Source organism: Sarcophilus harrisii, chromosome 3, assembly GCF_902635505.1.
Source record: "Sarcophilus harrisii chromosome 3, mSarHar1.11, whole genome shotgun sequence".
NCBI lineage: Eukaryota > Metazoa > Chordata > Mammalia > Dasyuromorphia > Dasyuridae > Sarcophilus > Sarcophilus harrisii.
Window position 1 is genome coordinate 25,122,320 of NC_045428.1, and position 23,220 is coordinate 25,145,539.

At 35.3% G+C, this 23,220-nt stretch overlaps 1 protein-coding gene across 1 annotated transcript in view; it reads right to left on the reverse strand.

Moving 5' to 3' along the window:
- Window positions 1-23,220, reverse strand: part of SERPINI2 (serpin family I member 2) — a 41,508-nt gene that overhangs the window by 11,356 nt on the left and 6,932 nt on the right. The window contains exons 3-6 of the mRNA XM_003766180.2: window positions 22,011-22,241; window positions 18,188-18,382; window positions 17,371-17,563; window positions 9,114-9,211 (exon numbers count right to left, since the gene is read on the reverse strand). Coding sequence (XP_003766228.1) covers window positions 9,114-9,211; window positions 17,371-17,563; window positions 18,188-18,382; window positions 22,011-22,241 — 717 coding nt within the window. The remainder of the gene's footprint in view (window positions 1-9,113; window positions 9,212-17,370; window positions 17,564-18,187; window positions 18,383-22,010; window positions 22,242-23,220) is intronic.

A 23,220-nucleotide genomic window follows, 5' to 3' on the forward strand; every position in this document is an offset into this window, starting at 1 on the left:
CAGAGAACTGCCTCACATGCTAAGAGTTCATCACTTAAGGCTGAATCGTTGGGGACAATGAGAACCCTCCTGAATGTATTCCATGATGATTAACATAATTCCAAGCTGTCACATTCACCCCAAATCAATGATTCTGAACCTCCTGTCCAAACTCCTTTTTCTAATGATGATTCCTTTATCCTCATCTCTCTCTACTCCCTGCCCCCAAACCCTACCCCAGCACCACCACCAACAAGCCCCTTTTCCAAAGCTGTGATCTCAGGAATCCCTGCACCATGAGTAACAAAGAGATTTTCTTCTTAAATCTTTTCTCCTGATGACACAACTATTTCCAGGACTCGACTTCCACTCACACTCTCCAACTCACTCATCATGATCGAAAAGTTGGATTGCTCCTTTCTCCTACAGTACCACTTTCCATCACTCCCTCTACCACCACCATTCAATGACTCTTTGAGGTTCATTTAACTGATATTTATAAGCCAATCGAAATTCTTTTAATTGATGTCTAAAAATATACAAAATGATTTCCTTCCTCCTTCACTGACTTTGGTGCTTGGCTCATAGTTTTTCTCTCCTCTCCAATTACTGCCCTTACAGCAAAGGATTTCCTCAAATACCTTTAGCTCTTAATTTCTCAGTTTACTCATTTTCCATGAGTTTACTCTACCTCACCACAGATATACACAGTGATGGTCATTTCATTAATCCTGACCTTATCCACAAATATTCCATATCCATGTTTGTGAACTCTGAACCTCCTACATGTGATCATAATCTGTTGAATTCTATCTCTCCCTCAGATTTGCAATACCAAACCCTATTCTTTATCTTTACCCTCAATCAATCCACCCTCACTTCTTTTTCCAAGCAATCAGTCCTTCCCTGTGTAGATTCTTTTCCTGCCCCTATCTTGACCCCTTGGCGAAGCAGTTTAACTCTACATGATCTACTTCTCTTGACTCTCTTTCCCCTCCACCCAAGTGCCATTTTATGCCTTACCCTGGATTACTCTCATCATCATGTCTTTGCTGTCTCATGAGTTCCAGTCTTTCATCCCCCACTGCCTAATAGACATTTCAAACCTGACATCCCACAGATGTAATATACTTAATATAACCAAAATTAACGAACTCATTATTCTCCTGCTAAGTCCCTCTTCTCTTCTTAACTTTCCTATATAAAGGCTACCACCAATCTTCTCATCACCAGGGTTCATAATTCCTAGATGCTGTCATCTATTCCTCACTCTCTCTCTCTCTCTCTCTCATTTTGTTTATCCAATCACTAGTCAAGTCTTTCATTTCTACCTTCACAACATTTCTAGTATATGCCCCCTTCTCTTCTCTGATTGCCCTCATCATGATACCAGCCCTCATCACCTCATTATGAATGTATTGTTGGTCTCTTGTCTCAAACCTCTTCCCACTCCATTCCTTCAGCCATTCAGCTATCAAATTGATCTGACACATAACCTGATTATGTCACCCCCCCAATCAGTAAATTGTTGTAGCCCCCTACATTCAAGAATGAAGGAAAAACTGCAACAATACACCTTACTGCTATGTATGTACTCTGCCATCCAGGGACTTTTGCTTTCTTGTACCTTGCATGAGATATTTCATCTCTCAGGAATTTTCACTGAAGTTCCTTCATGCCTAGAATGCTTTCACTCTTCATTTCTTCTTTCCACATTTCCTGGCTTTCTTCAGTTCTCAGCTGAAGTCCTTCCTTCTGCAAGAAGTCTTCCTTCATCTCAGTACCTTTCTTCAGACAACATCTCCAACTTTTTCCATCTTCATTTTGTTTGCACATAATTTTGTGCACATCATCTTTTCCAGTAGAATGTGAGTTCCTTGAGAGCAGGGATTAGTTTTTGCCATTCTTTGTATCCCCAGTGCTAAAAAGTGCTTGGTACATAGTAGGCATTTAATAATAAATGCTAGATGATGAAATAGTAGGTACCTGAAATCCTTTGTGTCTCATGCGTTCCTTACTGGTCATTTATATTTTTAGCAATCATTTTCTGAATAAAGAGAATATAAATTTTATCATGAATTGGTGTTTTCACTATAAAAAACATAATGGGTGAGGAGGTGACACATATGAATAATTAATCATACCCAGTTCAGCTTACTAGGAGACCACCCTCCTCCTTGTCAATTAATATGCTGCCTGAGAGTTAAAAATATTTTATGAATTTGAATATATAATCAGTACTAAGCTTGAAAGCTTTCTAGTTTACAGAGAAAAGAAGTCTGTGACCTTTGTCCCAAACTAAAATTTTTAAAAGGTAATCTCATTAACTCCAAGCTGGTATTTTTCTTTGTACCAGTGAACTTTGAGCATTCTCTACCCTGGAGGCAAGAGAAAGGAGAGGAGAGGTGGAGCTGAAATGTGAAGAATAAGTCATGCTCTTTGCCTGGCCCCAGCACACAGAGGTAGCAATGGTCAGGGAGAATCATGTTTCCTCTCCTAAAGGGAGGGGCATGACAAGGGATTCTCACCCAAATTGCCCTCCATAAGACCATCTGCTGAGTTTTAAATTATTATTTCCTTTCCTATGATGTTTGCAATGGCTTTCCTCACAATAGCTCTGTGATAGGGGTATTACCTCCAATTTCAGAGGTACCTAGAGAGGAAATAGGTGGATATAGGTATAGTGGTTAGAGAGGTGACCTCAAAGCCCCAAAAAACAAGAGTTTAAGTCTCATTTCTGATATGTACTAGATATGTGACCCTGGGTAAATTATTGAGTTAGGTAATTCTCTAAGACTTGAAGTGCTTTGAGATAGAATTCCAATCTGCTTTAGGGGAGGAAGTTTATTCTTCTGGGAGTTCCTTGTACTATTGAAATCACAATTCCCAACTCTCTTCCCTCACCCACATTTTATAAGGAAGTTGAGTTGTAAATGGTTAAGTGATTTGTCCATAACCAAGTAGATTATCACAGAGGTAATATGGGATTCATAGCTAAGTCTCCTGTATCTAAGTGACTTTGTCTTGAATTAATGAGGGAAAGGACTTCAGGGCTTCCTGCATGTCTGTTAGCAAGACAAGGGAGCTATCTTATCCTTTAACTTATCTTTGTGACAGCCCATGCCGCTTTTGCATTTGCATCCCCAGTGCTTCACTCATTTCTTAGCTCCTAGCAACCATTTAATAAATGCTTTTCATTCCCATGCAGTCGGTTAGCTTGCAATGGTGGCAAACTCTGGAACCAGAGTTCAGCTAAAATCGGGGGGGAGAACAGAGAAACTATACATAAAACTTCTTATTACAACTGGGGACATTGATCTTTTCCTGTTGGGGATTTGTTTTTAACTCTTTTATTACTTTTATAACCTCCTCTAAACATAATGAGATCAAAGGTTTGAAGATATAGCACTGGAAGTTACCTCAGTGGTGATCTAGTTCAAACTCTCTAATTTTACATATAAAACTGAAGCCCAGGAAAAATAACTGCTTGGTCAAAGTTACATAAGAATTATCAGAAATGGGATTTGAACCTGCAATCTCTTATTTCAGAGTCAGGACTTTCTTCATTATAACAAGTATTATCAATTCAACTTAATAACTATGTATTAAGTATCTATCAAGTGTAGTAGCAGGCAGCTAGATGGTGCAGTAAGCAGACAGAGTACCAGGCCTGGAATTAGGAAGATTCACCTTCCTGAGTTCAAATCTATCCTCAGGTGCTTAGTATCTGTGTGACCCTGGGCAAGAGATTTGATCTTCTTTGCCTCAATTTCCCCATCTGTAAAATGAGCTAGAGAAGGAAATGACAGACTACTGCAGTATCTTTGCCAAGAAAATCCAAAGAATCAGGCATGCCTGAGAGGACTGAAATAGAAAGATGTAAAAAGATCCCAAGCCTGCCTTCAAATGGTTTCCATTCTAATGGAAGACATGGATGAATAAAACATAAATTAAGGGTTAAATCTATACAAAGTATCAAGAAAACTCTGAGGCTACAACTTGTGTGATCTGAAAAATAACGGTATCATAAACAGTATAGAAAAATTAGGAAGAGAACAGAGATATAGGGGAAAGGATGAAAAGTTCAGCTTTAAACATGATGGCTTTGAGATCCCAACCCAGTGGAACATTTGGATGAAAATACCCCACAAAGCATATATCTAGAGAAAGGTCAAGCCTTGAGATCTAGGTCTGGGATGTATGAAGCAATTTTTTAAGAGGTGATCATTGAAGTCTTGGGAATGAATGAGATGACTAAAAGAAAAAAAAATTAGAAATAGAATAGAACCAAGGCCATACACTTAGTATACATTCTTCTCTAAGGGGGGGGGGGGTAGTAGATTTAGAATTAATGAAAGAGAAAAAGAAGGACCAATTAGAGAAGAAAAATCAACAATTCAAGTGTAGAATCATGGAATCAAAGATGTACACAACATCAGGAAAAATGATATGGCCAGCAATGGCAAATGCTAAGCAAAATCAATGTAGATAAGAACCAAAAAAAAAAAAAAAATGATCATGTTTGCTGGTATGAAGAACAATTTTCCTAAATTTGTGAAGCAAACTGCAGATTGAAAGATATTAAGGAGTAAGCAGGTAGCAGGCAGCAGAAGCAGTAATTGTGTGCTACTCATTCTGGAAGTGTGGGAGTGAAGAACAGAGAAGAAATGGGATAATGGAATGAATAATAGTGTCATAGGAAGATATTTTTTTTGTCATAATTGACCTTATGTTATTTGTATGTAAAGGAGAAGGAGCTATCTGAGAGATGAGAAACCAAATGTTTGCTAAAATGAAATGAATTAAATATTTTTTTCTCAATAAAGGAATCTATCTCTAAAGTAATTTGTAAATGTTTTTTCTTAAGGGGGTATAAAGGAGAATCATCATAGAGAAATTTTGAGGAATAGCAATAGCAAGTATGCCAGAAATTAGCTATTTAGCAGAACGTGATACTCCATATTCTTTGGGAGCAGAGTGAAAAAATAGTCATTTTTTGAGTGGAAAAAATGTATAGCATAAGGCCTTTATACTGTTAGTAAAGAAAAACTGAATATAACTGTAATGGTTTTTCTTTCTTCTGCCATAAAGATAAAATGGTTACAAAAATAGGAATGAAGAGTCAGATATTGGTTTGTTTGTTTGTTTTCCCTGTTGGATTTTTATCACATGATAGAATGAGAATTGGGAAGATAGATAGTGAAAGATAGATAAGATTGGAAAGATAGATAAGAAACCACTGGCTAAGCAAGAGAAAGAAAAACAAAACAAAACAAGACAAAAAACAATTGAACAAAACTTGGTGATCGCTAGCATCCATGAGAAGTTAATATTGCTTTTTACACTAAACTGGATTAATTCCCCAAATGAAGAACAAACCCAAGAAAGTCCAGACTTCATATTAAATTAATTATTGTCTATTATAAAAGACCATATTAATTTAGTCTTATGAATGCATTAGGAAATATGACAAATAAAAAAGTTATAGGCTTGTGAGAAAGGTATAAAATTGTGCCACCAAATTTATTTCACTAAAATCTTGCTCAGTATTTTATACTAACTCTCAATTCATTTTGGTCATTTTATTTTATTTTTTTTAATTTTTAAGAGTCACATTATATGTGGAACTATGTGCTTACTGTTTTATGGAGGAAGAAGGAAGAGAGAAACATTTGGAACTCAAATTGTTATAGAATGAATTTTTTAATTGTCTTTACAGGTAATTGGAAAAAATGAAATACCACTAAAATAAATAAATGAACAACATTACAACTGTTCAAAAAGGATGAAATAAAGGAAAGTTTGTTGCTCTCTTCTATAATAATAAAATGATGAAATTTTTATGAAGAAGTAGAGGATATTTTACATATGTCAGGTTACTTATAAATCTAAGCAAGAAGGATTTCAGTGGAATTTTGAAGGTAAGGGAAAGATAAGCTCAAACTGCAAAATTACATTTGAAGCAGGCAATATTAAATATGCATATAAAAGAAATAAATAGCTTTCAGAAATTCTCACATGAAAAAACTAAGGAAGGCATATTACTGATGATTCAATATATATCAATGCTTAGAGTATAAATAATGAAATGAACTTTATATTTTCATCAAAAATAAATATCATTGAGATTTTGTAGTGTTGTAGTTTAATTGGATGATGACCAGCAGAAGAGTATATTCAAAAAACATCAGATAATATGGAAAAGTACAGAGAAAAGCATTACCAGTTAAAAATGAAAACACAGTGGAGAGTATTTGAAGGAAGATAATAGGAAAAGCAAAGCAATAGTATTGGGAGAAAATATAATGGATCGCTTCACAAGACAGAGGGAACAGACTATGCTTTCCTATTATAGATTACACAATTCACTCAGAGACAAAGTATAAAGTTAATGATGGAAAAATTAAGTTTAAATCCAAAGTCTATTAGAACTACAAGTATAATTTTGCTAAAAGTAGGGCATCTGAGAAACTCTTCAGGTAATTTGAAAATTTTTCAGAAAATAGAGGAATGAATGAAGAGAAATAATCTGAACTAAAGTTCTAGCTTACAGGAAAATATAGTGGTGGAAAAAGCAATAACAGGAATATTGGAAGAAAAGTAATTAAATTAACTTGCAATTTGTAATAGAAATATACTTTAAGCTTTAGGAAATGAAATTTCAAAAAATTATGAGAAAAAATGACATAATCCCATAGCCTGAGAATATTATAAAAGGTAATATCATAAAGGGATATGTTATTTTAATTGTAATTCTATAATTATACTTGAGATTCATGTCAGTGACAAAATAAATTTGTCTAAAGAAAATAATGAAACTACACAAGGAACTCTCTGATCACTTAAGATTAAATATATATATGGCCAAAAAGTGGGAAGAAAGACATAATTACAGATGGAAAAATGGAGGAAGAAGGAAGAGGAGAGAGAAAGGGTGGGAGGAAAACATCAAGGTTACATTTCAGAATCCACTAAAATTTATCATCAATCAGTCCAGAATCAACAAGTGCCTACTATGTGTTAGGCACTGGAAATACAAGTATAAATATCGAAAAAATGTCTATTCTCAAAAAAACTTGTATTCTAAAGAGATCTATGTCTTCTAAACCTCCAACCCAAGCATAAATCAGGGCAGAGATAGGCCTATTGTTTGAGGACAATGAGAGAGAGAGAGAGAGAGAGAGAGAGAGAGAGAGAGAGAGAGAGAAAGATAGAGACAGACAGACAGAGAAACAGACAGAGCCAGAGAGATAGAAACAGAGACAGAGAGAGAAGAGCCATTTAATTTTTGTTTTGTGTCTCTCTCCTCCAGAAGAGTAATGGTCTTCAATATAACAAGCAATATGAAGAAGAAATGAAAGACCACAGCAAATAAAAATATAATAAGTTATTTAAATGTTTTAAATATGTTCATCTTCAGGACTAAAAAATAAAAAATAAATAAATTTACCTTACAAGATACTAATAAATATGTTAATGTCTTTCTAGGGCTTGTATTGGTGATATGGAAGAAGGCATAGGAAAGATGATAGAAAATGGAAGATGTATTATCTTGGTTTGTTGAAAGGAATCAAATAAATTGAGAGATAAGAGGAAATAGCGCTTCAAACACTTATATAGAAATTCCAGAATAGAAAAGTAGAAGTATGGGGAAAGGGGAAAGTATTTGGATGGGAGAGAAATAAAGTAATTTTGTTGTGAGGACAGACAAAGAAGGCCTTTCCTATTTGGGAATTTGGGAAATTTTACTGCAGCAAAATTCTAGAGGATAAATAGGAAACATTTTGAAAAGCAAAAGGAGGTCATCTGCTAGCCTTTGTATTTCATCTGTAGTTTGTACAAAACTCCCCCCTAGATTTCCATTTAATTCTTTATGTTGATCTTTAATATGTCAAAACTATGATGAGAAAAGTATCAGTGCAGAAGAAATAGCTGTATTGTCAGTCTGTAGCAGGATTTAAATTCAGATGTTTCTAATTCCAAGTGTAGTGCCCCATCCGTTACACAGCTAGTCATTTTCTTTAAGGACCTTCCAAGATCTAATCCTATAATATATACATAGTTATTATATTATATTGTGTTTATATTATACTATGTCCATAACAGATTAACATGTTGGATCTTTCAGAAAAGTGATGTGTCAATCAATAATAAGCATTTACTGCCTTTGCAATTCAGCAAAATAAAAATATCAATAAATCTGTAAAGACAATTTTGCTTTTCCCTTCATATTGTAAGGATACATTCTGAACTTCTAAAAAACCATATGTGAGCCAACCATTGTGCATTGATTGATCTTTGATTGGATCTGGAGCTCAATGGCTCTAACTTATCACATTGTTTTCTACTCACTCGTCAAAGAAGAAACAGGCCTTCTAAGTGCTATGTTCTATTTGTATGTCAACTGACAACTGTGGATTAGGGTATACTCTCAGCAGAGACATTCAGTGACCAGCTTTGTGCTATAGATTTTCAGTGGAAAACCTTTGTCTAATTAAGATTTACTGAGTACAACCTAGTATAAAATCCTTGAGGGTGGGGATTGTGCCTTATTCATCTTTGCATCTTCCTATACTGTGTCCAGTTCCCTGGTCATAGTTGGCCCACAGTGGCCTGGCACTAAAATGTACTGGAATCTTAGAGATGCTCTCTGTATCCTAGATCAGAGAGTAGTGGCAGCTTGCAGATGACTGTTTCAAGGACTTTAATATTCCTACATTAGCATTTGCAAAATGGTTTATGAGAGTTTTTATTAGCTTTCCTTAGAGAAGGGTTATGGAATTATTATTCCCATTTTAGAGATCTAGAAATGAAAATGTCTGAAATAAGGACTCATAGTTCCATTTTAGCTCCATAAATACACTAAAAATTGCAGTTACCAGGCTTAACTAACAGTTCCAAAATGTTTTCTGAGCTCCACAAAGGTAACCATTTAAGCAGAAAGCATACTGAGAGCTTGTTGGCAGTTAGAATGTACAGAAGTGACATTTATGTGGTCCATGCTTATGTTTTATGGGGTGTATTGTTTTAAGTTTGAAAATCAAGTAGTTAAGGGGCATAACTAAGGGGAAAATACAACCTAAAAACATACTTTAAAATATCTGAAATAATATCACAATCATCCATCATACTACCTGCTATTCCTGAAAGGTCACAGCCACCACTAAATATCTCCGTTATATTCAGAGCTCTGAAAACTTCCTTGAAATCTAATTTTTGTTCTAATTGAAACCTGTAGGGGGAAAAAAGAATTGCTTGAAACATTCTCCATGATTCTTAACAGATTATTTTTAACTATAATTGACTGTGAAATGAAATACTTCTTTGCAGTCATCATATTTTATATTTAATCAAGTTTTGTCCTCTTTCCCAGACCCCATATAAGTTAAATCTTCTAGTTTTTTATTAATTTCTCAGAAACAGTTGGGAAAATATTCCCAGTGGAATTTTTTTTGTTAAATTAATCATGAAGAGAATACTTGAACAAGCTGTTTTGTGCCGTGCTCTATTTTAAAGATCACTACATTATCATAAGCATAAATTTTGCAAAGCACTTTGCAAATAACATATCATTTTATCCTTACAATAGCCAAACAAGGATATTCTCATTCCTATTTTACAGATGAGGAAACTGAGGCAGGCAGAGATATAATGACTTGCTCAAACTTAAACAGCTGATGACTGAGGCTTCATTTGCACTCAGATCTTCTTAACTCTAAGTGTAGCAATTTATCCACTGTGCTACTTGATAAGAGAGATATTCAGTGTACCACACCATGGATGGATTTTGTATATCTTCAAGAAGCAACACTGAAGTGGAAGGACATCTGAGTTTGGAATGAGATGACCTGAGTTCGATGACCGTGTTGGTCACTTACCACTTGCCATATGATCATAGATCATAGTTTTAGAGTTGGGAGGAAATTTAGAAGTCACTGAGTCCAGTCTTCTCACTTGACAGATGAGAAAACTGATGGTAACAGACATTAAGTGACTTGACCAGGGCAACACAACTAGGAATTGTCTAGGTTTTCCTGGCTCCAAGTTGAGAATTCTATCTGCTTTATCACTTAGTTGCCTCTATTATCTTGCACCAGATTCTGAATCTCATTTTCATCATCTGCACCAATGGGTGATTTGAACTGAGGTCTTTTATCTCATTTCTAAATTTGAGGGTTCGAGAATCTTCTTCAATTAGAAATGTCTCCTAGACTGAGTGTCAAAAGATACCAAATGTCCTATTCTTTAATTTTGCCTAGAGAAGAGACCTTCAATGACTATTCTCAGACCTATGTTATATAGGCTTGAAAACAGACATGAAAGGTCTAGATTGGCCCAGTCTACAAGCAAAAAGCATTTATGAAGTACTCACTGGATGTACACTACCTCATGTTAGGAAACTTTTCCTGGATGGCAATTGATCTGTGATAGCTACCGTGCTGTTCATGAAAAACAAAAGAGCATCATTCAAAACTGGCTTTTGACACTTGTTGGCTGATTCTATCATGCCAAGCAAATTATTTAACTTTGCTGGACCTCAATTTCCCCACATGTACAATGAGAGTAAGAATATTTATTTGATGCACTTTTGAGATGCAACATGGTGGTGTAGATTGAGTTTTCCTGGGAGTCAAGAAGGCCTGGGTCCAAATCCCACATACAATGGTTGTGCGAGCTTGGGCAAGTCAAAAACCTCCCATTTATCTCTGACTATAATTTTCAAAAGAAGTTACCCACAAGGAGCTCTCCATACTAGCAAAATCATGAAAGAAAGAAAGAAAGAAAGAAAGAAAGAAAGAAAGAAAGAAAGAAAGAAAGAAAGAAAGAAAGAAAGAAAGAAAGAAAGAAAGAAAGAAAAAAGAAAGAAGGAAGGAAGGAAGGAAGGAAGGAAGGAAGGAAGGAAAGAAAGAAAGAAAGAAAGAAAGAAAGAAAGAAAGAAAAGAAAGAAAGAAAGAAAGAAAGAAAGAAAGAAAGAAAGCAAAAGAAAGAAAGAAAGAAAGAAAGAAAGAAAGAAAGAAAGAAAGAAAGAAAGAAAGAAAGAAAGAAAGAAAGAAGGAAGGAAGGAAGGAAGGAAGGAAGGAAGGAAAGGAGACAGAGGCACAGAGACAGAGAGAAACAGACAGAAAGAAAGAGACAGAGAAAGACACAGAGAGAAGGAGAAAAAGAGAGAAAGGGGGAGAGAGAGAGAGAGAGAGAGAGAGAGAGACATACAAAGAGACAGAGAGAAACAGAGATAGAGAGACAGAGACAACAAGACAGAGAAAATGATAGATAGTGAGAGAAAGAGGTGGAAGAGGAGGAAGCAAAGGAGGAGGAAGGGAGGAAGGAAGGAAGGAAGGAAGGAAGGAAGGAAAGAAGGGAGGGAGGAAAAAGAAATTACAAGTTCTGATGCTTGATAGGAAGAAGTTTCCAGTCTAGTTGGAGTACGGATAAATGCTATAGATGGCACTTTAAGTTCACCAAAGAGATTTTCAAGAAGCATCTCATCAGACCCTCTCAAGGATTCTGTAAAGTGGGCACTCGTGTGGCTTATTTTTTAAAAACCTATGCCTTCATTGGCATAGAGTCCTCCCAGCTGAGGAAGTTCCCTCTTCCAAAACAGATCAGTAGCTGCTGTGGCCCTAAAGAATTGCCTAGGAATTGAAAAGCTAAGTGACTTACTTGGTCAGGGTCTCATAGTCAATATATTTGACAGGTAAGATTACAAAAGTCATCTTGACTTTGAAGCAATTATCTATCCGCCATACCATGTGGCCAAGCACTAACACAAATTACACATGGAATAACTAAATGTTGGTGGATCTGGATAATTGCTAACAATGAGTAGCAACACCATCCATCAATGGATCAGTAAGCATTCATTAAGTAGGTCTCATGTATCTGCTCCTGGTGCTGAGAATATGAAGATATTCAAAGTTCAAAGTGGTGCCTTCTTTTCAGGAGTTTACATTTTCCTTGATCTAGACCTAGTGTTGATCCACTAATTATATATATGACTTTGGACAAATCATTAAATTTTTCTTTAACCTAATTTTCCTATCACAGAGAAAATGCCTCAAATATCAGGATTTTATATTACCTGAAAAAATCTTATATAATAATGATATTATTAATAATATTGATAAAAAGTCTCATTTATTAAGTATTTTAAGTTTTGTAAAACCTACTAATTTATCTCAATGTATTCTCACTCTAGTTCTGAGGTACTATTATTATCCCCATTTTACAGATAAAGAAACATGTTCATTGACCTTAAGAAACCTGAAAAGCTTTGAGATCGGTTCAACCTAACTACCCATTTTTAATTCATTTAAATGGTCTAGCAATATGAAATCATCTTGCCAAACTAAAAGGGTGTGAGTTATTGCTAACTATACATTTTGGAAGATTTTTCACATAATGTATTCACAAATAATATGTACATTTATGAACATTCTCCTTAATTCCCCAGACTCAACCATCATAGCCCAACTATCTCTTTTTCTCCTGCTTATGGCTTCCTTCTCTCATAGGTTAAATACTTTTTTAGAATCATCATTCTGTGAATTTGACTAAACTCATGCTGCCCTACTTCTGACTCTCTATAGAACCCTTCTTCCACATTGCTGTTCCAGTATATTCTCCCTTCCACTCTTCTTCACTTCACTTTTAAGTATCGTCCTCTCTTGTTAGAATATAAGCTCCTTAATGGCAAGAACTGTTTTTTTTTCCTATTTGTTTGTCCTTGTACTCCCAGAACTTAGCCACAGCTTAGCATATAGTAGAAATGCCTGTTGATGTTGTTAGACTATTACTTACTATAGAGTTATATAGGATAATGTCTTACATTGATCATTCAATATTTAAAATAAACCTGACAAGTAAAACACTAAAAAAGTCTTCTTATGGTGTGAACATGCCCTCCACTTTGTACTTTTTTATTTAAACTTATAAAATTAAGTTGTTCACAGACAGGTTTGTGGGAATAGATGTTCTTGAGTATTAGATACAATATAAAAATAAAAACAGGCATATATCAATATATAAAGATATATAAAAGACATAAATTTGAAAATATAATAATTCCTTATGAAAATATTTAAAAATTGGAAAGACATTTAGTAATCATGGCTGGATCTTATCAATATATTAAAACAAATGATACTATCAAAAAGTAATTTATATCTTTAGTGTTATACTAAAGGAACATGCAATGGTATAGTTTATAAAACTAGGGGAAAAAAAAGACTTACACAATTCCGGGAAAATATCAAGTCTAGAATTTCTGGGAAATGGGAACATCTAGGTAGCACAGCAAATAGAGTGCCAAACATCAAGAAGACCTGAGTTCAAATCTATCCCCAGACACATACTGGCTTGTGTGACCTTTAGCTAATCACTTAACTCCAATCATATTACCAGAAAAAAAAATCATGGGAAATCATGAAAACTATAAGAACAAAGGGTGCCTGTTATTGCCATAATTTATATTCCATTATAAAGGGGTAATCATCTGATTTCATTGATATAAAGAACTCTCAATGAACAAATTCCCTCTGTCAATGAAGATAAATAACTACTCTATATTTGAATGTTCTTGGAGAGTTGTCTAGTCATGAAGAAGTTAAAGAAACTATAGAGTCACAGGTCCAGCATGTGTCCAAAGTGGACTTTGAACTTAGGTCTTCCTAATTGGAGGTTCCCTCTATTCCCAACACCATTCTGATTTTTAAGATACTAATTAATAGTGAAATAGATTAATTAAAGAAAATTCAGAATCAATTGATATGCAAGAATTAAAATTATTGAAGAAATAATTATTTGACAAGGAGTACAGAATAATTAGAAAGCAATTTGGTGAAAAATAAGTTTAGACCTGAAACCTTTACCATATAATCACATTAATTTTTAAACAGCAATATCTATACAATGTGTTCATACACAATGTATGAACATTTCCCTTAATTGTCCAGACTTAAGCATCATAACTCAACTGCCTTCTTTCTCTCTCTCTCACTGGTGCTTTTTTCTCTCACTGGTAAATAACACACACACACACACACACACACACACACACACACAAACACACACACAGATACTTAAATAAATTGGAAGAAAATGGAAGGAGGTACTTTTCAGATATGTGGCTAAGGGAAAAATTCTTAAACAAAAGATAGAAGTGTTCATAAAGTGATAGAGCCACCTTCATGCTCCCTGCCTAACACTCAGGAAATAATTTTCTGCATGAAAGTGACTCAATGAATGGTAAGTCCTTGCCTAGAACTGTTACATCATTCATTCAAAGACATGCTCTCCATTTCTGCTTCAAGTACTGGCTTTCTATTCTACCATCACATTGTTTTCGTTGTTATCATTATCTGCTTTTTACTGACTCTGTGTTGTCCTTTTATTCTCCCACTTCTAGCTCTCTCTTTCTCTCCTCTTTCTCTTCATTCTCTCCCATATCTCTGTATTCATAGATATACACACACATATATGACAAAATAGAACATTTGGATTATGCAAAAATCTTTTGTATTTAAAAAATTCATGCAGGTGGAATAAAAAAAAACTGTTGAAAGTGGACAATTTTTTAAATAAAATAACACAAATAATTCTGTGATATTTACAACATATAGGAAACTTCAAAAAATACTTAACATCTGAGGCATTCTTCAACAGCTAAATCATCATATAATGTGAAAAGTTTTCAAGGGAAAAATGGGAAACTATCAATGGCATATAACATCATGTCCCAAATCATTAATAATAAGGGCTATAAATATTAGAACTTCCAGGGTTTCACTCTCATACTCATTAAATTGGCAAAGATGACAAAAATTGGAAATAGTTAATATTAAAGGAATTTTTGGAAGACAATACATTAATATATTATTACTGTTGCCCAGAAACAATGGTGAATTCAAAATGAAAGGCATCTATACATTTTTTAAAATATTCTTTAGAAATTCTCTCTGTGAACTTATTTTTCTATAAATGATTGTGTTTCCTTCTATTTAAATGAAGAAAGAATACTTTATGATTTTGCCATAGCAATGGCTCTGATTTTGATGACTATAATCTAAAGGTGAATCTAGTTGAATTAGACTGAAAAGACAATTCCATTTTCACATGGCTATTCTTGCCTTTTATAAATCTGGATGTTCCTATGTGAAAATAGAGGAAAGCTGGCATAAATAACTCCTTAGAACTAGAAGACATATTTCCATGTTGAAACCATGCCCAGATTTTGGTTGTGTTGAAAACTTACTGTTCATTCCTGTAAAACTATTGATTGAGTTTTTACCAATAGCCAAATAACCAAAATCTGCTTCATATTACCCATGAAAAGTAAACAATTTCAGAGTTTTATTTCAAAAAATTGGGGACTCCTGTTTGAAGGGGATGGAAAAGATCACTTGATGAATATGAGATATTACAAAGATCCCAAGGAATCACATCTCTATTCAACCAAATCTCTATCAGTAATCACCTGTGTGATCTTGGGTCCAGTCACTTTGTTTGACTCATCACTTTCTCATCTATAAAATGGCCTTTAGGTCATCTAGATTATGCTCTTTGACTTTTCTATTGCAGTTATAATAACAGATATTTATACAACACTTGAAGGTTTACAAAGACTTACAAATACTGTTATCTCATTTAGTGTTTTTGATAAAGCAGAGCAGTAGATGTTATTATTGTTTCCATTTTGAAGAAAAGGAAAATGTCATAGAAGTGAAAAGAATTGTCTAGGATTATGCAGTAATAAGTAACTGGGGTAAATTTAAACCCAGATCTTCCTTAATTCAAGTCCAGTGTGCTTTCCAATGCACCATTCTGCTTCTCAAATGTTTAATTAATAACCACATTGTGAATTCTGAACATAAAGTTCCATTTTTTTCTTCCCAGAGAAAGAAATTTACTAACAGATAAGTGATATTCCAATTTGCTTCTTGCTAAGTCTTGATTAGGATGAGATAAAAAAAGAGGCAACATGGTACAATAGAGAGAGCACTGGATTTGGAAGTGAAGCACCTCCATTCAAATTCCTGCTTTGCCATTTATTAATTATATGATGTTGGGTAGCACTTAGTCACTATGGTCCTCAGTTATTCAGATATATAATGGGACAGGGGAAACAGGTGAACTAGGTGGCCTTTAAAGTCCCTTCCAGATCCTTTAAATCTAGGTTCAGAGAATGAGAATTCAAAGGTGACAAAAAGAATACATAAAAAATGCTAGACTTGGTTCTAGGAATATGTTAGGATATCTTTAATACTGAAATCATAAATATATGCAATGTTTATTATAGAAATGTTTTATGTAGAGAAAAGACAAGATGATCTCTTAAAACCCCTTCTATCCCTTTGAAGCTATTCCTATGATCCTATTTTACATAAAAAATATAAAATAGAAAGAACTTGTACTTGCCATAAGTTGGAAACCAGTCCCAAAATATCCGTTACGATGAACGCAAATCCACAGTGAATAAATGTGGAATTTAATGAGCACTGAGACAAGGATAGGAACTCCCTTCACCAACACTGTATATAGGCATCTCTGACTTAATAGTATTCTACTATCATAGTTTTAAAATTAGATAAGATCATAAAGATTGTTAACATATATGTCCAAGGAAGTTCCCTGAAATAGATAGAGATTAAGTAATTTTCAGATCACATAGATCTGAGTGTTGGAGGTAGGATTTGATTCCTGACCCCAAGCTTAGGCACTATGTTGTGCTGCCTTCCAGTCTATGTAAAAACAATAACAGCAGCAGCAACACTAAAACAACAAATAAATGGATAAACGGTCTCAATTACAAATTATAAGTTCATTCAGAATTGTTAATAGCTAGGAATATATTATTTTAATTCCATTTAAAGAAATCCTATTGAGGAGATCCTTTATATTTCTCCTTTTATCCACTCCCTCCCACCATTCTTGCCACAGGGAAATGCCCTACTTTTATTATAGCTGTACATGTTAGATTTAGTGTTTAAGAGCTGTAGTTTCTTTTTTGGGGGAGAAAGATAAGGGTGGCTTAAGCTCTACTAGGAGAATAAACTGAGAGAAACCTAAGTATGGCATAAAATGATTATAATAATTCCACTTAATCGTATTAGTCTAGTTTTACATTTCTTCATCCTTTCCACAGAAAACTGAGCTCTTGAATCCAGTTCCCCTTAGAATGGATGTATTCCAAATTAAGTCAGTTCCATATTTGTGCCAACAGATAGAATGCCACCTCAGAAAGTATTTGTTTTTCTTTTCACTGTCATTAGTCTTCTTCAAACTTTTATCATCTTTCAGCCTACTATTCTGAATCCTTGATAAGGAAAAGGAAGTAGATGGAGTAAGACAAAAGGAAAAAAGAGACTAGAATGAAAACAAAATATTATTACAAACCTAGGAAGGCTTATTTCCACATGTTCTTCCTGCATTTCTCTAAGCCAGCTTTGCATTTGATCCACAGAGATTGTTTTTTCTACTTCCTCAATGTCTATGCCTTCTGCTGGAAGCAGGAGAATTAAACTAAATTCATCCCCTTCATAAGGCAATTCCACCACCTGGTACTTCATTTGTGAATGAGTGAAGTAACCTAGAATCAAAAAAGGAGAAGATAGATCAATCAATGAAAAATAAAACAGCATTTATTGAGTGTTAATTATATTCCATATACATAGGCACTGGGCTAAATGCTTGGTAGCTTATGTTCAAATGGAGGAGATAATGCATAGATATCTACATGATAGTAAAGAATGGAAGAAAAGTAATCTCAGATGGGAAGACTGGTGTAATTAGGGGGACGTGGGAAGACTTCTTATAGATGGTATCATCTGAGTTAAGGCTTGAAAGAATACAGGGATGTCAGTGGTTTGAGGTGAAGATGGGGAGCATGTCTAGTATGGGCAACAACCAATACAAAGACACAAAGGTAGGAGATGAAGTATCATGTACAAGGAAAAGTAACAAGTCTGATATGTCTCTGCTATTTAATGTGTATGAAGTAGGTGGGTGGGAAGCAGGGAGGTAAATGTCTTCCAATGGACTTTGCTAAATAAATGTACTCAAGGTGATAAGTTGCTACTATTTTTTTATATTTAGGATTTCATGCATAGTCCTTATATGTAACCCCCTACCTAGATGTAAATGGTCGACTCCTGTCCCTGTTCCTGTAATGATCAGAGGGTTCCTTGCCTCATGCAGTAAATCTCAAAATTACCTAACTTGGTCCTCAGTTGCATCTTCATCATTGGTACTTTGACTACAGAGCCATCTTTAACGGTAAAATCCATTGGCTGTGTTTCTTCTTCTCTGAATTTTTGTTTCCAGGTTCCCTTGAAATAAATGGCATTCACCAGCACAAGTCTTGTTAAAGGACCAAAGTCTTCAGTTGAAAACATGTTTTTTATTTTTCCTTTGGAAAAGAGAGAAAAAAGTGAGAGAGAGAGAGAGAGAGAGAGAGAGAGAGAGAGAGAGAAAGAGAGAGAGAGAGAGAAATGGGGTGGGTATTCGGGAAATTACTTAGAATTGAAATATCTACCGTCTACCCAGATATAAAAACTGGCAAAATAACTATTAATAAGTTTTTGTATTTTAGGGAAGGGGAGGGGAGAAGGAAGTACAGAACAACTTTTCCCCTTTCGTTCTGTATAAATTTGTAAACATCTTTCTGATTAAATGGTTTTATAATACTGAAATGTAGCTGTCATATGCATCAGGGGTAGGATGAGTCAGTCTTTAAATCAAGGACTTCTAATGGGTGAATGGTACAGTATAAGTGGCCAATCAATCCTCAATTCTTAATCATTGACTGCAGAGCCAGTCTAGCTGTATCTCTCATTATGGGTAAGAGGTATTGAAGTTTAAAATAGCATTCCAGTTTGAGGGCAGGGAAAGGCTGCATGGAGGTTGCTGAAATGCTTTGTTTTTCCAGTCCCCACTGGGCTTTTTATATAGAAGAAGGATTAGGTTTGTCTGCTTGGTGCCAGAGGTTAGGAATAGACATAATGGGTGAAGATTGCAAATACAAATTTAGATTTTACGTCAGAAAAACCAATTAGTAACAAAGCTATCTCCAAATGGAACAAGCTGTCCCAGAAGATAATGGGTTCCCCTCTAACAGAGATATAAAGGAAAGTTTGGATAGCACTAGCAAGTTCTGATATAAGGGAGACTTCTTGTTCTCCTGTTTGTTAGAATAAATGGCTTCTGTGGTCCCCTCCCACTCTGAGACGTTGTCAATTATATGATTCAAATTTAGAAGTAAGAGGTTTTAAAAAGCAAAACAAAACCTCTGCTAATCCAGCCCTTCCTTGCACCCTGGTGCCAGATATCCCAGCAGCAACTTCTATCCCACATCACCCCAATCTCATACATTTCCATTGGTTCACAATCTATAGAACTGTTTTAGGGAATTCTATTTTCTTATTAGAGATTGAGGAATTGGGTCCCACAGACAGAAGAAAGGAGCACCATCATATTCCCAAATGACTCAAGCTTGTAGAGGAACAGAGTACTGCCATGATAACAGTTTGGAATCAAAAGAAATAACTTTAAACCCCACTTTTGTTGCCATTCCCTGAGTGATCTTAAGCAAATCCTTTCAATTATCTGAAACTCAGATTCCTCCCCGATAAAATGAAGACTTCTACTGGTTTATAGATTATAGTTATAAAGTACTACAAAAATTATTGTAGTCCTCATACAAAAACTAGCTTCTCTGGCAAGGAATTGTATGCATACCCCACCCTTCTTGATACCTCATTTCCTGCCATGCTCCTTTTCTGCAGTATCTATGTCTAGAATCTGAATCTGGAATCTTGGAAACAAGAAACTTCCATTTTCCTGGATAACTGGTACCTTGCTCACCATATTTGTGATATCAGAGGGAAGGAAAATAAGTAAGACTTTAAGAAGGTCTACATCTCTCTCCCTCTAAACTACCTGGACTAGTGGATTCTATACCCTTTCTGTGGCCAGTGGTCAATCAAGTCCAAGGATCTTTGATGATATTCTTGGTTCTATGTAATGGAACTGAAGCTGGATGGGGGATGGCAGGGAGAGGGGGGTGTTCCTTGTTTCTAATGAAGGATGTTGTTTTTGGTACTCTTTACCAGGAAGCCAGAAGAATATACACCTGCTTATTCTCTCTGCCTCTCTTCTTTCCCCTCTGCCTCCACCGGCCAAAATCGTCCCTACATCATTTCCTATACAACACATCAGGACTTGCACAAAGAATGGGCGGGGGCCATTCTTTCTCCAAGCATATATTAATAGAGTATGGTCCAATTCCTATTTAGCCTTGCGTGCTTGGGATCTCAGTGCATCAACTCGAGCTTCAGCCCATTACAGTTCTATCCCTTCACTTCATTTTTTCTGTTTCTCTTTGAAGCACTATCTAGCCTACAGTGATAGAGATATCGAAACTCCTAGTGTGGAAGCATCAGATGCTTCAACTCAATGCTACTCTCACATTGTTCCTTTCTTGGCTTTTCTCTGCCCACTATGCTCATTTAGGTATCCCAAATTAAAATTTGTGGACTTTCCTTAAACAAATCCAATGAAAATCCTACTATTTTATCATTAACTGAATTACTTGGGCTTTTTTCCCTAATAGTAAAGCTTTAATGATTTAAGGGACATTAAGTCCCTTAATGATTATCTGGTTGAACCTCGTCATTTTATTTTGTAAAGGAGAAAGAGAGACACAAAGAGAGCTAAATAGAGAAAGGGGAGACATAGAAAGAGAGACAGAAAGGAAGAAAGAGACAGACATAGAAAGAGGAGAGAGAGACAGAGACACAGGGACATAGAGAGATAGAAACAGAGAGACAGAGGGGAGGAGAGGGTGCAGAAAGACAGAGAAAGACAGAGGTGGGAGAAGTGGGAAGAGAGAGGAGAAAAAGAGGGGGGAAGAAAGAGAGAGGAAAGAGAGACACAGAGACAAAGACAGAGACAGACAGAGATGTCAAAAAATGACCCTGGTAGTAAATGGCAGGCAAAGAATGAAAGCCTAGCTCTTCTGCCTCCAAATATGGCACTTTTTCATTGTGAGGAACATTTCTGGAAAAATAATTTGGAGGAAAACTACATTTAGAAAAAAATTTTACCAAACTCTATCACAATGGCTATCTTTTGACTCTAAATGTAGGCAGTAAGATGTGTTTGCTCATAAACATAATGACTTCCTTTGTGTTCTAAATCAAAGGTGCTAGGAAGTGTCCACTCTTCCATTTGATGGCCAGTTGGAGAAGCAGCAGCATGGTGGATAAAGCATTAGGCTTGAAAGCAGAAAGACTTAAGATGGAATCTTTCCTCAGATCCTAGCTGTATAAACCTGGCCAAGACACTTAACACCATTCCTCATCTATGCAATGAGGATGACAATAACTACACCATAGTGTTGTCAAAATTTGTTATGGAAAAAGCTTTGCAAACATTAGATTATTGTATAAATTTGAACTAAGACTTCTTGTGAAGGCTATGACAAAAAGATAAAAGACTTATCCCTCAATAAAGATTTGGGGAAGCCCCAAACCATGTCTTCTTTCATTTACTTGGAGGAAAGATGAAGTTTCTTGAGAGGCATGTTAGGATATGCTCCTAAGCATTGACACATTTAACCAAGGGGTATTAATGATTTACAGTAAATGTGGGAAATAAAGCACTTGTCACTAATAGAGTGAGTACATCATCAGCTGCCTTCTCTTTGACAAAAATAAACGAGTGACTCCACGAAGCTGAGGCTCGCGCAAAAATTGCTGTTCACCGTTATCTGGTGAACCATAAAAAATCGATGTCATTCAAGTCAAGAACATTAGTCTTCTAAAGCTGTTCTCAATTCCTCTCCATTTTAGGTCCAAGTAACAATAAGAGTGAAAGAAAGTAGAGTTTCTCACTTCTTAATTCCTTTGTGCCTATGTTTCTGCTCAGGGTATTAGTTAAAAAAAAACACACAAAAACCAGTCATTCCCAGCTTGAAGGCATATAGAACCACAAATATGAATACCAAATAAGGATTTTGGGAAAATGGACAGCTTTACCATCTGTTTTGTTTTCCACCCAGGTACTGATTTCCTCTGCACAGGACTTTGCATCTTGGAAATTCACCAGTTTTACAGCACTCTGAAAAAAAGCCTCGTTGCTATGGAGATACTCTTCTTTCACCAGGAATCCTTCCTGAAGGTAGAGGGCATTGGCAAGATTAAATGTAAATTCTTGCCTTTTGGGGGGTATGGCAGAGAGGAATGACTTCAGAGCCGAAAATTCTTCCCCTAAAAAATAATTGTAACATATACTGACATCTTGAACAACATAAAAACAACAGCTTTTCAGCGCAGCCATCTAAGCATTCTGATATATATACCATAATTCCTTAGACCCTTAGGTATAACTAACACTGCATTTTAAGTTACCATAAATATTTTAAATGTTTCCTTGCTGCAGAAAATGAGTTTTTGCAGAAAACAATTTATGTTGAGGGGGAAAGAAAGTGTGCGTGGTTTCAAGTTTTACCGAAATAAGTTCAATATGTAGCAAAAGAGTATGGTAGAGAAGATAAGTGCTGGACTTGCAGTCAGAAAGAACTGGATTAAAATTCCACCTTTGACACGGGAGTCAAGTATATTCACTTGGTTCTTCCAATTCCTCCTCTCCAGAAAGGGAAGGAAGAGCATTGACCTTGCAAAGCACTTCTTTAGTTTTACAATGCAATGTGTTGGTAATTATTTACAGCAGTCCAAAGGAAAACAGTGTATTCATAAGCCAATTTTGCTCCCAAAGGGATTAAGAATTAGTCGTTAAGGCATCATTTATGCATAACATGAATTTATGATCATCCACAAAGTGTTAGACCAATTAATACTCTTCAAGATCAAAGTCATAAAGTGTGAGCCCATCAATTGAGGAATGGCTGAGAATATTGTGTTATATGAATGTGATGGAACATTGCAAAATAAACATTGATAGCTATGAGTAATTCAGACAAAGATGGAAAAGCTTAGATAAAATGTTGTATAGCAAAAAAAAATGGGGAAATTATATACACAAAGATTGCAATTGTGTAACAATTAAAAAGCCAACACATAATAATTGTGAAAACTTATCTAAAGCCTAAAAAAAAAAGAAAGAAGAAAGGACTACTCTGACATTGGTAGAGAGGTGGGTGGGAAATTATAGGTAAAGATTGTATATACCCTGTTGCCAGATAATCTATCATTGATTTTGTTTAATTCTTTTTCTATATAAAAATGA